Raw genomic sequence first — 15549 nt, 5'->3', positions numbered from 1 at the left:
TGGGCAGCACTAAATCTGCATTACTTTGACAAACTTTCTTGAAGCCACTGAAGATTATTAACGGAAGCAGCCTGTGAAGGAGCTCTTTAACAGATGCCTCACATCCCAGTTGTATGGCTTGGGAGGTTTTTTCCTCTTCTTTTTCTTGCTCGTTTTCCTGATGCTTGGTGGATGTTGGATTAATCCATCACAGTTGATTTGTAAATTTGAATACAAAGACTGACTTCATCTGGTCAAACTTGAAACTGCTCCATGTAAGACAGACACATGTTTCTATCAACAGCTTCCCACTGCCAGAGGGCAGGGTTAGATGGGATATTGGGAAGAAATTCTTCCCTGTGAGGGTGGGCAGGCCCTGGCAGAGGCTGCCCAGAAAAGCTGGAGCTGCCCCTGGATTCCTGGAAGTGTCCAAGGCCAGGCTGGATGGGGCTTGGAGCAGCCTGGGACAGTGGGAGGTGTCCCTGCCCATGGCAGGGGGTGGGACAAGATGAGCTTTAAGGTCCCTTCCAACCCAAACCATTCTGAGATTCTGGGATTCTCTTCCTCTTCTACCTCTCTCCCTGCTGCTTTCCTTTATCAGGATTATCTGCAGCTCCACATTGGGAGATCCCTGCCCAACCAAACGGCTTCACCTTTGGGAAGTCTGGGCTGAGTTACCCCAGAAATTCCCCATGTCCCAGATAGCAGCTGCTGGGACACTTGGTAGGAAATTGTCCTGGAGGGGCAGGAGTTTGGAGCAGCTCTCCTGTGCGGTTGTTCCTTGGAACAGTGCAGTTGTGACTGCTCTGATGGGCTGAGTTGAACCCAGTTTGTGTTTTCCACAGTAATTCAGGCCCACAGGGCTGGTTTTCCTCCCCACCAAGTGTGCAAAGGAGGTTGGTGTGGGGAAAAGGGAGTGAAGCCACTCCTGGGACTGTCAGCTAAATGCCATGAACAGAGCAGTCCAAAGGGAATCCCACTGGAAAGCAGCCAGTGCTTGCAGAAATCCAATACCCCAAATCCCTGCTGGGCCATGGAGAGTTTGTGGCTGCTGTTTCACAGACTGAATTAAAGCCACAGTGGGCTCTGCTCTTACCTGGGCTCTGCCTTGCTGCAAAAGTGCAGATTTTTGCCCATGTCCAGTGGATAACTACAATTTTATAAGTTATGTGAATTTCATTTACAATTCAGCCCCAGAACATTGTTTAAAAAGGTCTTGAAAGTGTAATTTTATATCAGTGTCTGCAATTGTGAACCACAGCCTCGGGCTGGCAGATAATTCCCTGGTACCCAGGCAATAGAGTTTATGTATAGAACTGCTCCCTGCAGCTTCAAGGACTTCTGATAGTTGTCTTTCTAATTTCTACACCATGCATGAGAAACCAGGACTTTGTTCATAAATTAGAAATCTGTGGTTGTAACATGAGGTAATACAGAGGTGTGTCAACTTCAGCAGGTTTTGTAGTTATGGAAATTGAAAACTAATTGCTTATCAGAACTGTTCATCAGCAAGTTCCTAAATAAATATTAAAGTTTTACATTACAGAATCTTGCTGCTTCACTGACTCTGACTGTAAAGTAGCTGGCAGGGAGGGACTCCCCCTTCACATGCTGTCAGGTTAGGGAATTGTAAAATTAAGGTGCTTTTTCCAGCACAATTCCATAAGACTTGCATGTTCAGATGCAATTTTAACTTCTCATTTATATTTGCAATTCAATGCATGTAGGAGCCTTCAAAAATGAAGTCTTCCATGAGAATTAACTTGGAGTAATAAAAAGTAATAAAACCTGATTGCGCCACCACTTCGGTTGTCTTCTGGAAATGTACAAATAAATAAGGGCTGTAATGGGTGCCAGAGGCTTCAGGAAAGTTTCCTTTCCCCCCTTTCCATTTTGCTACAACAATCAGCTCCACAATGACTCATTGCCTTCGTTAGGAGAGGGAAGACATCCCTCATTACTCATTACCAAAGGAAGGGCTTTGCTGCTGCAAGAACAGCCCTGGCATTCAAATTCAGGCACCTTCCACAAGAAAAGAGTCAGTGTCATTCTTCCCCAAACTTTGTCAAAAGAGACAAGAAATAATGCTGTTTAATTGTCCCCATTTATAAATAGACATTACACAATGACAGAATTGTAATTTTAATGCTGCAATCAGGAGGAAGAATGCACATTTTTCTGTGTTTGTGTCTGAATTTCAGTTCAGGGAGCTCACACTGAGACTCAAGGCTATAAATTATCATCTATATGTATTTATAAATACAATCACATGTATTTATTTAAAATTTATCATCTGACTTTTTAATTACAGACTACTGTGAATAAAAGACATAAATGCACACACAAAGCACTTGTTTAAGTAATCCAAGGATATATTTGATTTCAAAGGGAGCAGGGAAGACTTTAAAATACTTGCTTTTCTTGATTTTACTAATACAAATGTTCCTTGTCTCTTTTCACAGTCCCTTTTTTCAGATTTATTTACTTGGATATGAAGGAATTGAGCTTGTATTAAGTTTTTACTGTATTTTAATGTGGTTTTTATTAAGCTGTACAGAATGGTCCATGTCTCTTTATAAATAAAGCTAAGATCATGTATTACTAGAAATCACATTTCAAACTGTACTTTTGCCAGACTTGGTTAAGATTTTCTAGGAAGGGACATTATAATTGTATGATTAATCTTCAGAAAAGGGAAATTTTGGCTCTGCAGTATTTCTTACTGTGTTAACTTCAGAGATTTATAAAACCAACTTGAAACTGCACTGTAAGTGTATTTATAATGACTTTCAGCTGATTTAATAATGCTCAGAGTTTGGTGACCGTACAGATCCCAGCTCCCCAAATGCAGTGCATTACCTCCAGCATCCAGATGAAGTTATCAGAGGTGGAGGAAATGACTGGGATTGTGTTTCTGCAGAGAGCTGCACTAATCCAACCCCTGGGCTGCTTGGATCCCATTGTGGGACGTGTGCATGGGTGATAAAGAACAACTCAGGCTGGGCATGGTGAAGAACATCTCAGGTCAGGGATAGTAAAGAACATCTCAGGTCAGGGATAGTAAAGAACAACTCAGGTCAGGGATAGTAAAGAACAACTCAGGTCAGGGATAGTAAAGAACATCTCAGGTCAGGGATAGTAAAGAACAACTCAGGTCAGGGATAGTAAAGAACATCTCAGGTCAAGGTTGGAAGCCCAGCTGGGGCGTGTGGGTACCCCCCGATCTCAGGGCCAGGCTCCCACTGGGGTCGTGTTCTAAGAAAACTTTCCAAGCCAGTCTCTGATCCACTTCTGCTGTTTTAGATGCTCCTGCCAGTGCCACTCCCTGCAGCTGGCACTGCTCAGTGTCCCTCTTAGTTCCTGCTCCTGCAAACCCATCCAAGCAGCCCTTGATCATGCAAATAGCCCTGCTAATTGCAGGTATTGGTACTGCCTTATTCCAGTGGAGTGTGAGCCTCTCAGACACTGTGGAGGATCAGCTCCTTCAATCACATTTATATGTGACAAGCCATGGCACAAGGTTGTTTTTAAAAGTCACCAGTTTAAACAAAGCCAGTTGAAACCATGCCAGAAGCCTTGTGTTAAGTTTCCTGGCCGTGTGCTCCTTTCAGTGTTTCCAAGCTTTGCTCTTCATAATAATAAATATCAAAGCAGCACCCTGGGAAGCACTGGGAGCTGGATTGGCAGGTCTCAGTCTCCATTTAACATGCAAATGCTCAGCCTGTGCTCACATATGGCCACTTGCTGGATCAGAACTCAGTTCATTCACACAGAACTGGGGAGTTCTGGCTGGATGTGGGGTATGTGCACAAAACACCAGAGCACAGGGGTTTAAGCCAGGAAGGGAACAGAACAGAAAATAGAGCTTAATTTACTTGTGTTCAAGAATCCAAATACTGAACATGTTTTTGCAAAATCCTGATTTTTCTTTTTATGGTCGTCCAATTCACAACAGGTAAGTAATCAGGCTTCAATCAACTGCCTATTTCCAGACCAGTTATTTGAGCTATTTTGTGACTTTAAAGCAATTCCTGACCTTCATCTCTTGGATGACATGCAGAGTTTCTTTAATGGTGCTGAGGACTGAACAGGCGCCCACTAACACCTACAGAATTCACCTCTCTGGCATTTTCTTAATTTTCACTTTATTAAGCAGATAAAAGAGGAGCTGTTTCCTTCCCAAACTCCCTCGCTGGCTCTGAGGGACTGTGAGGCATCAGTCCAGCCAAGCATTTCTTTGATCAATGAGCAGAGTAAGAGTTGTGGGAAGCCTAACGTGTGGCTTTGTGTCCTTAGGCATCCACTGTGACAACATCTGCAGCCAGGGCCGCTGGGGACCCAACTGCTCCATCTCCTGCAGCTGTGAGAACGGGGGATCCTGCTCCCCTGAGGATGGAACCTGTGACTGTGCACCGGGATACAGAGGGCCCTTGTGCCAGAGAAGTAAGATTTTCCATAGCAGGCAGAAGCAAGGCAGGTAGAAATGCTCCTTTATGACACCAAACAGACAAATCCACAGTTTCTGAGCTGCTTTAGCTCATGACTTCCTGAGGGCAAAAGAGCCTGGAAAATGCTCCTTCATCAAGAACTCTCCTGTACTGTGCCTTGTGTTTCATCTTCTGAGCACACCTGGAGGTCACAGGTGAGCTGGAAGGAGGAGCAGCACCTTTACAAACCAAAGCTGGCAGGACACAGATTTGCAGTGAAGTCAGACCTGTTAGTCAGCCACCAGCCATCATATAATGACAAGTGGATGAGTGTTGGCATCAAAATAACAAGGCAATGTTTTCTTATATGCCAGGAAAAGAAACACAGCAGCCCAAAATAGCTCCTGTTTGATGCTCTGCTGCTACATATTAAAATGTACCAAGCAGATAAAAATCCTCTCATTTGCTTTATCTGGGAATTTATCTGCATTTGCCCCATAGGGACCCTAATTCACTGATCCAAACTACACCAACCATCTTCCCATGTCAGCAATGAGTGGATTTGTCTTTCTTTTTGCTCAGTATTTCTTCTTCTTGCTGTAAGACATCCTGCATGCCCAGTTCATATATCCCCTTTGATTTCACCAGTTACACTTGACACTAGAACACACTCATCTCTAAAAATAATTTGTAGCTGACAGTTTTTATTTAAAGCCATTATAACAATGACCTCTAGCACTGCTGTCGTTAATGGCCTATAAGCATTTCCATTATAAACCCCAATTTCCAGGTGCTTCAGCATATCTGTGTAGCTGTAAAACCTCTCTCCAAGGCTAAAATGTGGAGCTCAGAGCTTCAGGGAGATGAAGAAGAAAATGTTTTACAAATTTGAAACCTTAAGAGTGCAAAACTTCCAGAAGTTAATAGTTTCTGACCTTTCTGAGATGAAAAAAACCCAGCTTGGTTCTATCAGCTGTTGGCATGCAGGCTACAAGAGTAAAACTTGCCCAGTTTGCAAGCCCAGGAATCAGGCTGCTCCCTGAGGATGTTTGCTAAGGATCTAATGGGGAGAAATTTTCCTCCCCACTGGGGTGACAGCAAAGGGATCCTGTGGATGCTTCTGCTATTGCCTCTGTGAGTGTTTGGCCTGAGACTCCAGCTTGCTTCCAGCTCTTTTCTGAGATTTGAGCTCAAGAATACCTGGTGAACAAGAGACCTTGCTAAGCTTGTTCTCAAAATCATCCATATTTTTCTCTTAGAAATTCATTTAGAAACAGGATTTAGGCTGTTTTATTACAAGGCAGAGCTGAGGATGATACTGAAGATGATACTCAGCCAACTTGTCCTGTCCATGTAATCAGGATTACATGAGACACTGGGATGGTTTAGTGCTCTTAAGCCTGCAGAAATGTCTCCAGGAATGATCCAGGTTGTTTTATAGCTACTGCATCATCAACCAACCTGTCAGCTAAGCTCCAGCTGGAAATGTGCAGTGGGGTAAGAGCCTGACACCCTCTGAGAACATACAGTCCAAGAGAAAATTCTCATTTGCTGGAAAAATAGAACAGACATGATTTAGTAACCACTGAGCCAGAACTATAGAACAGAGAATCGCAGGAGTAAAAATAAAAACATATAAAGTTATTTTTACTGTCACTTACTGCAATTTAACATTTCTTTGTATTATCTATTGCAGTGGATGTTTGGACAGTGGATGCTTTTTCACTCTACATGCTCTTAGAAGCAAAAACCTGCTTTTTGAAGAGATACTGAGCCATAATCCTGATTCTATACCTGATGTACAAATTCTATAATAATTTCAATCCAGGTTTTAGACAAAATAAGCACACAATTCATTACAAGTTCACCCAGCTATCTGGTGTGATTACTGATTCAAATCAGGTGGTTTTGTATGGTGTTACATAATTACCATTATTGGGTTCTGTTCATCACTTGATGGCTGTTGCTCCTCCCATGAAATGTATAAAATGACTGCCCCAGCTGAGCACAGGCATTGCACCAGATAGGTTTGGAAATCAGCTTTTGGCATAGTAGGTTTGACATAAAATATTCTTTCCTAATACACCTTCTCTGATTTCTTGACTCAATTTCCACTTCTGAGTTTCTGTTGTCTGTACATGTATGCCAGTGTTTCTTTTCCTATCTATCCTAAAATCTTTGGAATGTGTGTTATTAACCATATCTGCTGTGAGGTCTCAGGCATCTTAAATTCCTGTTTTGTCAAAGTGTCCAGGTCAGAGAGACTCAAATGAATGTCCTGAGAGAGAGAGGCTGCTGAGAATTCTGCTGTGGTATTAAATAGCCAAGGACTTCCAGGAGGAAGGAAGGTGGGAATATTTGAACACAGGAGCACTTTTACCAGAGCCTGCACTTTATTAGACATGGAACAATCCAACAGCCTTCATCATTTCAGCTGTCCACAAAAATGCGATTGATAAATTAAGAAATATTGGTTTGGGATTAAGACAGACAGAGAATTCTCGAGCTCTGAGTGATGAGAAAATGTTGGAAAACCTGTGACAGCTTGGTTTGTTCTGTTTGCAGTTTGCCCCCCCGGGTTTTACGGCCACCACTGCAGCCAGCCGTGTCCCCAGTGCGTGCACAGCAATGGCCCGTGCCACCACGTGTCCGGGCACTGCGACTGCCTGCCGGGCTTCTCCGGCCCCCTCTGCAACCAAGGTACCGCCCGGGGCTCTGCAGCGAGTCCCATCCCAGCTTCCTGCCTTTTTCGCTTGTTTCGGCAGTTTGCATGCCAAGCAAATTGTGAAAAAACGCCAATCACTTGGTTTTTAAAAGTTTAATAATAATAATAAAATGGTTATAAAAATAGAAATACAATTAGAGTAATAAAAATTTAAGAGTTAGGACAATTACAAGACAATAAAAAGCAAAGAATTACCGACGTCCGGGTGCTCTCGGACACTAAGTCACGACAAGCATGCCTTGTGAACAAAGGAATAACCTTAAAAGCAACAGCCTGTTGCATATTCATATATCTCATACATTATGCATAAATTTCTTGCAAATTGAGAATTTCTCTGGTTTTTGTCAACTGCTTCCCCTTAATCCTGGTGTGTCCATAAAGACAGAGAGAAGGTGGAAGAATGTTTGTCTTTTCTGATAAGGAAGCTGTAACTCTTTGTGTGCTCTGTCACTGTTATCTCTGTGCAAAGAGTTTCTTGATTATCTCATCTCTTTCTTGAGCTAGTTAAAAAGTATCTTACATAGTATAGTTCCTATTTTAACATTGTGTTATAACTTAAAAATATATATATATATTATACATATATATATATATGTGTTAAAAATATATTTAACACACTACTTAAGAGAATTAATACAGCATAACTTTCTAACATTACACATATAATATTCGTTGTAATATTTGCAAAAAGCCAAACATAAAGTATGCATTTTTCACACAAATCTTTCCTTCAGAGGGAAAATGCAAACAGGTACTCTGTCACCCTCTTGTAAATACGATGTGCTCCTTGTTTCATAAATAAACCAGCTCTGCCACTCTGGATTGAAATGACTGTGGAATGAGACACCTGCTGTAAATACATCAGCATCCAATGGCTTCGTTTTTCTTGCTGCTCAGCCTGTCCTCACCTGAATGTTGAGAGCACCTTCGAGTGATCTTTGCAGCAGGACAGGGAGGTACTGGTTAAGGTAAAGACCAGCTCAGGTGAACAATCCCAAACAGCCAGTTGTGCACAAAACCTCACTGACACTGTGCAGGACCTGGCTGGGAATAGCTAAAACCATGGACACAAGTGCAGGAGACAGGAAGGTTTGCTGTGAGGCAGAGAAGTGAATTCATTTTCACAGGTGAAGAGGAACTTCAGCTCCCCCAAACACCCATCACCTTTCTGTACCTTTCAAAGTTCCACATTTAACTCCAGGTGTCATTTTCATCCTAAAAACACCCACAAAGTCCCTCAGCCTTCTGCACTCTCAGTTGCTGCATACTGCAGTGGGTATTTTTTACACAGATATTTAAAAGAAGTGATTTGTAGTGGCCACTGCCCCTGTGAAGTCACCATCCCTGCCAACATTGAATGACACATTCAATGACCTGGTTTTCAGTAAGTTGGGATTGCAGGCAGCAGTTACCCAAAATCATTAAACATAGATTAAATATAACCATGTTTTTTTTTTTTCCCCTGTGCTGTATAGTCAACTAAACATTACACCAATTAATTTATTAAAATGAACGTATTTCAGTGAATTTGTCCATTTTATGTGAAACGTTAGCCAGATTTCAAAGCGTAAGCAGGTCTAATTATCCTCTTAAGAAAACTATTTTATTTTTGCTCAGATGTTCAGCACTTCTGGTTTTACTTTGAAATGGTGATCTATCTAGCAAATTAATCTTAAAATATTCATGTCCTAATTAAAATCAATTTGTGTTGCAGTTTGTCATAATGAGTTAACATGTAACTTTATTTTGTAGAAAGAAAAATGCTAATTAATTTTCCATTAGAAAAACGTGAAATTAAGATTTCACTTTGGAATTTTCATTTCCTTGTGCCATTGGCAGCAGGAACATTCTTCCACCAGCAGTATGTGCATGTGAGGAGCTGTGTAACCCCCAAAACTGCACAGGTTGACTCAGTTGTGCCAAGGATTCAGAGCTGCAAACAACTAAACAGCTGTTTTATGAATGTCTTTCACAATCCTGGAGCGAGATGGGTTGATAATAACTTGTTATCGCTGCTAGAACACACCTGACATCCCACAGGGACTTTGGGAGTCCCACTTCAGAGCTTTCTGAGCTAATTAACATCCCAATCTGTTGTACAGTCAGGTTGCTGCTGAAGAAAGCAGCATTAGGCCTTGTTTTACAGTTCTCTAAAAATGATTGAGACATTTAAAAAGTGCTTGGATTTGGATCTCACATCTTCACAAGTCTCTCTGTCAGTCCACAACCAGGTGCTTAAATTAGGGAGAAGAACCATTTTGTCATCCCTCTGTGCTGACATTCCAGAGGGCATTGTCCCATTTCCCAGAGACAAGGGGAGCTCCTGTGGAGGGAACCCCTCTGCCAGCTCTGCCTGTGTGCACCAAAGCACCAAAGTGTGACCTGGTCCCTTTGCCAGCAGCTCTGTTTGCATCAGAGCTTGCCCTGATCCATCAGTATTCCGTGGTGCAGAACAAATCAGCTCCTCTTCTAAGGAAGTCCTTTGAGAATTCCATTTTTTGTACATACAAACCCCAGCCTTCATCAAGGTGGTGTTGCCTATCTCCATCTCAAAGATGCCATAAAAGAGTGCCTGGAGCTGCTTCATGCAGAGCACTGGAAGGGAATAATGGTGTGGCCTGTCCAGGAGCCTGGGCTGACAGATCAGTTCAGTTTTTGCTGTCTGTGATAGGAGGGTTCTGCTTTCCTCTCTTTGTGTATTCTTTCCATCCTGGCTGTGTATTGTGCTCAGTTTTATCTCTTTTCACTTAGGAACAGTTCTGTTTAGCACACAGTGTGAAAGCCAAACCCAACTTTATCCACTCCTACAGATAAGTCCATAGTCTACAGAAACACAAGCAGAAAACAATACTCTGCTGTTGTAAGAGCACAGGATGGTATATTATATAAAAGCCAATGAATCACAGCTCAGGATTTCAATCTGTGGCTGATTCACAGTCAGGATAGATTGAGGTCACCTGCAGAGACTACTTTTGAGAAAGTGAGAGAGGCTGAAGTGGTAAAACAGCTGCATAATTCAGGGAAGTGCCTTAATCACTTTTTTGACATTGCTATTATTTACCAGGATACAAGTCCAGTTCCATTTGTTACGCTCTTTGCAAAGATGGACTGTATGTTTTATCTTGTTTTGAAAATGCATCAGTTTTTGTCAGGGAACACAGCCAATAAGAGCCCAGAAATAAAACATTTCATTCATTACTGAGCAGAGCTTTCCATCAACTTTAACGTTAAAGATTTCCAATAATTTGGTGGGAGGTTGAAGATCTACATGTCTATTAGTTTCCTGTCACTGTGCTTAGGATGTGAGAAGATGACTCTGGAAAAAAAAATGACAGTTTCTTTTCTTCCAGCTTCACTTAGGTGGGCAAACAGGGGGAGAGGTGCTGATTTTGTTGGGGTGCAGCACGTTTGTTAAATAACTCTCAGTCAAAAAGATATATAGGATCCATAAATATAAATATAGATAAAATCCTTGGGAACCAAACCAGTTCCAGCCACTCACTTGTAGCTGCTACTCACTGAATTCTCCCTAAGTTTTTCTTGTTCTCTTCCTCTCCTAAAGACCTCTCTTCTCTGTTTTGTCTCTTCTCTTGTAATCCTTCCATACTGCCCTTCAATAATTGTAATCTTCTGGCTATGTTAGCTTCATTTTCCAGCAGAAAAATGGATTTTGATATTACTCTTTCCTATTGTTTTTACTCCTGGGATGCAAGCAAAATGGGCTCGAATACTTTTCCTGCTTTCCAGAGGAATTTTGCTTCATCAAAGAAAAACTGTTGTAATTAATTTTATCTCTAATTGCTATATGTTGAGTCCTGTGATTTCCTCACATTGCTTTTGAAGAGGCTGCCTTGTGTTTTCAGTGTGTCCCAGTGGGAAGTTTGGGAAGGACTGTGCTGAGGTGTGTCAGTGCACCGAGAACGGCACCTGCAACCCCATCGACGGATCGTGCCAGTGCTTCCCGGGCTGGATAGGGATGGACTGCTCCCAGAGTAAGCAAAGGGTCATTTTTCCATCTCTGCCTTCAAATATCCTATTTATGTGTTTGTTTAGTGCTTTCTCAAAGTTAAAGACAGATTCTGGGGAAATCCCTGTTGTATTACAGCCAGTGCCTTACTCTCTTTAAAGCGGATTTCTTTTAATTAATCTAAGTTAGCTTTGAATTGAATTAGTTTCTGCATTTGGAGTTTGCAGAAGCCCTGACTGGCTTTTATTCCAGGAAAGGGAGGTCACAAGCTCTTATCAGAAAAGAAAGCTCTATGCTCCCTTTTAATTTCTAGCTGGATTCCTTTTTATTTATTTTTTTGAAATCATTTTCTTTCAGTTATTACATTTAGACATTATTAACCAGTAAATGTTTTCATGTACCAAATCCCTAGAATTGAGAAATTAGGTAGCTGAAATATTTCTATTAAATGTAATTTAATTGTAAAAGTCAATGTGGCCTTGTAGGGATGAAGGATTTCTTTCTGAAAATTGCCCAGGTAGAAGATTGGCATTTGCTGATCCCAAAGTGTCATTTCCTGAGAGCATCCCTTAATTGAAGCTAGATCACAGAGGGAGGCAATATCCAATCATTCAGAAATGTTACTTCATATTCAGAATACAACTAGCATATTAGACAGCATTCCAGAGTAAAATATATTAAACTCCAAGTGATAAAGCAGGAATCGGATAAAAACAGATGGCTGCAATTTTGCTTTTATTGTGTGTCTTCCACAGGCAGAATATTGCTGTCACTCAAAAACAGCAGAAAAAAAGGCAAAAAAGACAGAAAGTTGCACATATTCCTCATTATATTTAGCCACCTAATTGGGAAATGTCTGTTAACCTTGAAAAAAGATGGTTTTCCTTACAGAGCGAGGCAGGCCAGGTCAGCAGGAGCAGTTCAGCAGGCAGCACCTGGCTGTGGGCGCTCTGTGTTCTGGATGAGCAGAGGGGGACGTGGCTCTTTGCTCAGTTACTCCTTGCACACAAAGGGAACCTCTCCCAAGGTGACCCTGTCCCACTCCAGGCTCCCGTGGGCACCTGGCCTCCCCTCCCGGGCTATTTCCAGCCCTGTTCTCGTTAACCTGGAGTGACCTGAACTTGGAGCTGCTTGGAGATAATTTTAGCTCCGACTCCAGAGCCAGTTCTGGATTGACTAACAGCCCCTGCAGCTCTGCCTTAGAACAGCATTGGAAAAGTATTTCTGGTTGCTTATAGCACAAACACTTCAGGCCAAATCCTGCTCAGCTTACGTTGTGTGAGTCCAGTGACCTTTGCTGATTTACGTCATGGCAGGGTTTTTTGGCCATTCATTCTGGCTTTAGAGGTGTCTGTCAAATGCCAGAAACTTCCATTTATCATCCATGGAGCCATTGGCATCCATGGAAATAGGCCTGGTGTCTGTACTTTCAGGTTTCCTGGGAACTGTGCCTTATTAATTCATGTCTTTAGCAGGAAGCAATGGAAAGTGCTTTTTAAAGCAAAAATATAGTTGTTATACTGAAGGCCTATCATAGTTTCGGATCTTTTAGTCTGACACTAACAACTGTAACTGACTGCATTCATTTTTGGAGGGAGGCTTACAATAACTTTTTTTAATGTATTAATATTGTACTTGTTGAAATATAAAATAGACCCAGAGATTTTAATTTAATATTAGCCCCCCCAACAACAATAGCAATCTTAATTTGTGGATGGGAATTCATACTGGAAGAAGTTTTCTTTACATTTTTTCATGATTGGAGTAGCAGTCTGTGCTTCAGATGAATGTGGTAATTTTAGTGGTTGATTGCATAGCAAAATAAACCTGAATAGCTGGGCTTTATTGTGCAAGAATTCCAGCATGTCAAAAAGAAAATTAAATTACCTCCATATCTTGCAACCCTGCCTAAATTGTCCTCACAGATAATGCCAGTGAGGCATGGAGAGTGGCCACAGCACAGAGCGGGGTCACGTCGAGGGTCACTGGCTCACTGCAGCACAGACCTGATCCTGCCTCCTGCCCTACACAGAGGATCACAGAATCACAGAATCCTGGGATGGTTTGGGCTGGAAGGGACCTTGAAGCCACTCCCATTGCACCCCTGCCATGGGCAGGGACACCTTCCCCTATGCCAGGGTGCTCCAAACCCTGTCCAACCTGGCCTTGGACACTTCCAGGGATGGGGCAGTCACAGCTTCTTTGAGCAACCTGAGCCAGGGCCTCACCACCCTCACAGGAAGGAATTTCTTCCCAATATCCCATCCATCCCTGCCCTCTGGCAGCGAGAAGCCATTCCCTGTGTCCTGTCCCTCCATCCCTTGTCCCAAGTCTTCTCCAGCTTTAGTGGAGCCCCTTTAGGCCCTGGAAAGGGCTCTGAGCTCTCCCTGGAGCCTTCTCTTCTCCAGGTGAGCACCCCCAGCTCTCCCAGCCTGGCTCCAGAGCAGAGGGGCTTCAGCATTTGCAGCATCTCTGTGGCCTCCTCTGGACTTGCTCCAGCAGCTCCAAATCCTTCTGCTGTTGTTCCCCAGGGCTGGAGGCAGCTCTGCAGGTGGGGTCTCACCTGAGTGGGGCAGAAGGGCAGAATCCCCTCCATCAACCTGCTGTGAGAAATCCCTGTGCCAGGGAGAGCTTACAGGGTGGCACCAGGGTTTGGAGAGCAATTGGTGGCTTGGAAAGACCAGCCACTGTCCAGGAAGGACTGGTCACTGTCCAGGAAGGACTGGTCACTGTCCAGGAGTCTCTGCCAAGCTCAGCAGTGCGAGGTTCTGCCTTTGCTGATTTCTCACGGGTTCTCCCTTTATTGTTGCTCCTCCACAGCACTAACACAGTATCATTGCTTTCTGTTTTGTCAGCTAACAAATGTTTTTTATTTTCATAGCTTGTCCCACTGGGTTTTGGGGCCCTGATTGCTTTCATTCATGCAACTGCCACAACGGAGCACTGTGCAGCCCCTACGATGGAGAATGTAGATGCACCCATGGTTGGACGGGGCTCTACTGCACTCAGCGTAAGCCTTTCAGAGACAGGGAATCTGTCAAAGTATGTGCTGCTACCTCGTGTCTCTTCCAAGTATTGCAGTTTTCCCTGGGAAACCACATGCTACTTACTCCTGATAACCTCATATCACCCCTAAGAAAATAGTCCTGAAGCTTTCCAAGGTTTTTTATGCCTTTGGCGCTCGGTAAAGGAGGGAAAAATCATTTAGATTATTGATTCATTGTTAGAATTTGCACAGTCAGTGTCCCTGCTTGTTAATGCCCCAGTATTTATGGTCTGATTTAGGAAAATGTTAGCGATTTCTCACCCTAGTGAGAAATTACCAAATTACCAGTATGAAAGAGGAGATCCAGTTCTGGTGAGCCTTTTAAGAAGGTTCTTTCACTTGCAAATAATTGATTGATCCCTGGTCTTCCAGAGAGTTTCTGTTTAGCATCTTCTTTCACTTCTGGAAAATGTAGTTTGTATAGATGGGTCAAGTTTTCATTCTTCTGAAACACTTAAGAGTCAATTCTGTAAAGATGAGAAACATTACTTCAAGAAAATTGGCTGTCACAGAATCTCTGCATTTAGACCATCAAATAAATGTCATTAAACATACAGAGGCTGAAAATCCATAGATTTATATGCCCACATACTTTGTGCTGATAACACATCTGAGTTTGACTTTCAGCTTATTTCTTACTCTTTCCTTGCTCTGATTGCTGAAAGGTTGCCCAGCTGCTTTTTATGGGAAGAACTGTGCCAATGTGTGCCAGTGCCAGAACGGAGCCGACTGTGACCACATCACTGGGCAGTGCACGTGCAGGACGGGATTTACAGGCAAACAGTGTGAGCAGAGTAAGTACCAGTGACCTCAGTCCTCTCTTTCTCCAGAGAGGGGGATGTGTTTCAGAATTCTTGCACAAACTGGCTCTTAAATGAGGTGTTGATGTCAGCAGGACAATGACCCCAGGCACCTTATATAATCTATAGGGAGGAGAGGGCACCTCTGGAAAACTGGACAGTCTTAAGCGTAAAGAAATTCAGTGAATCCCTTCAAATTGGGCCTTTCATTCCCAGGCTAAAGTGAAGTGAGAGAAAGCAAATCCCTACACTCAGTGCTGACTGGATGGGGCCTTCCCAAACAACTTGTACCTGATTAATACACCCCAGCCCTGAGGCTGCCTCAGGCCTTGTTAACGCTGCTGAGAGCAGCAGCCCCAGGTTTCCCAGTGCACAGACAGAAGGGTTAAAAGGAATACATTTTTCTGCCCTCTGCCTTCCAAAGAATATTGGGGATATGGGGCCTTCCCACAGAAGTTATGATGTAGACATGGACCAAATAAAGATTCATCTTTCCAATAAAAGCAGACCAAGGGAAACAAGGTCGCTTGCCATTTTGGGAAGGGTCTGTGTTTAGCCTGAGCAGTGAGTGTTTCCCAATGAACCTCAATTCCCTTGCAAGGGAT

General features: G+C 42.9%; 1 protein-coding gene across 20 annotated transcripts in view; it reads left to right on the top strand.

Annotated features, from left to right (window-relative positions):
• MEGF11 (multiple EGF like domains 11) overlaps nucleotides 1-15549 on the top strand; it is a 271786-nt gene that overhangs the window by 229422 nt on the left and 26815 nt on the right. For all 20 annotated transcript variants that reach the window (XM_053988365.1, XM_053988361.1, XM_053988362.1 and 17 more), the window contains 5 exons: nucleotides 4276-4422; nucleotides 6972-7106; nucleotides 10995-11123; nucleotides 13980-14108; nucleotides 14810-14938. In XM_053988365.1, the coding sequence (XP_053844340.1) occupies nucleotides 4276-4422; nucleotides 6972-7106; nucleotides 10995-11123; nucleotides 13980-14108; nucleotides 14810-14938 (669 nt within the window). The remainder of the gene's footprint in view (nucleotides 1-4275; nucleotides 4423-6971; nucleotides 7107-10994; nucleotides 11124-13979; nucleotides 14109-14809; nucleotides 14939-15549) is intronic.

Source organism: Vidua macroura, chromosome 12 (genome assembly GCF_024509145.1).
Source record: "Vidua macroura isolate BioBank_ID:100142 chromosome 12, ASM2450914v1, whole genome shotgun sequence".
In the NCBI taxonomy this organism is placed as follows: domain Eukaryota; kingdom Metazoa; phylum Chordata; class Aves; order Passeriformes; family Viduidae; genus Vidua; species Vidua macroura.
Note: the sequence above shows the minus strand (reverse complement) of the source record. Positions and strands in the feature narration are given on the sequence as shown.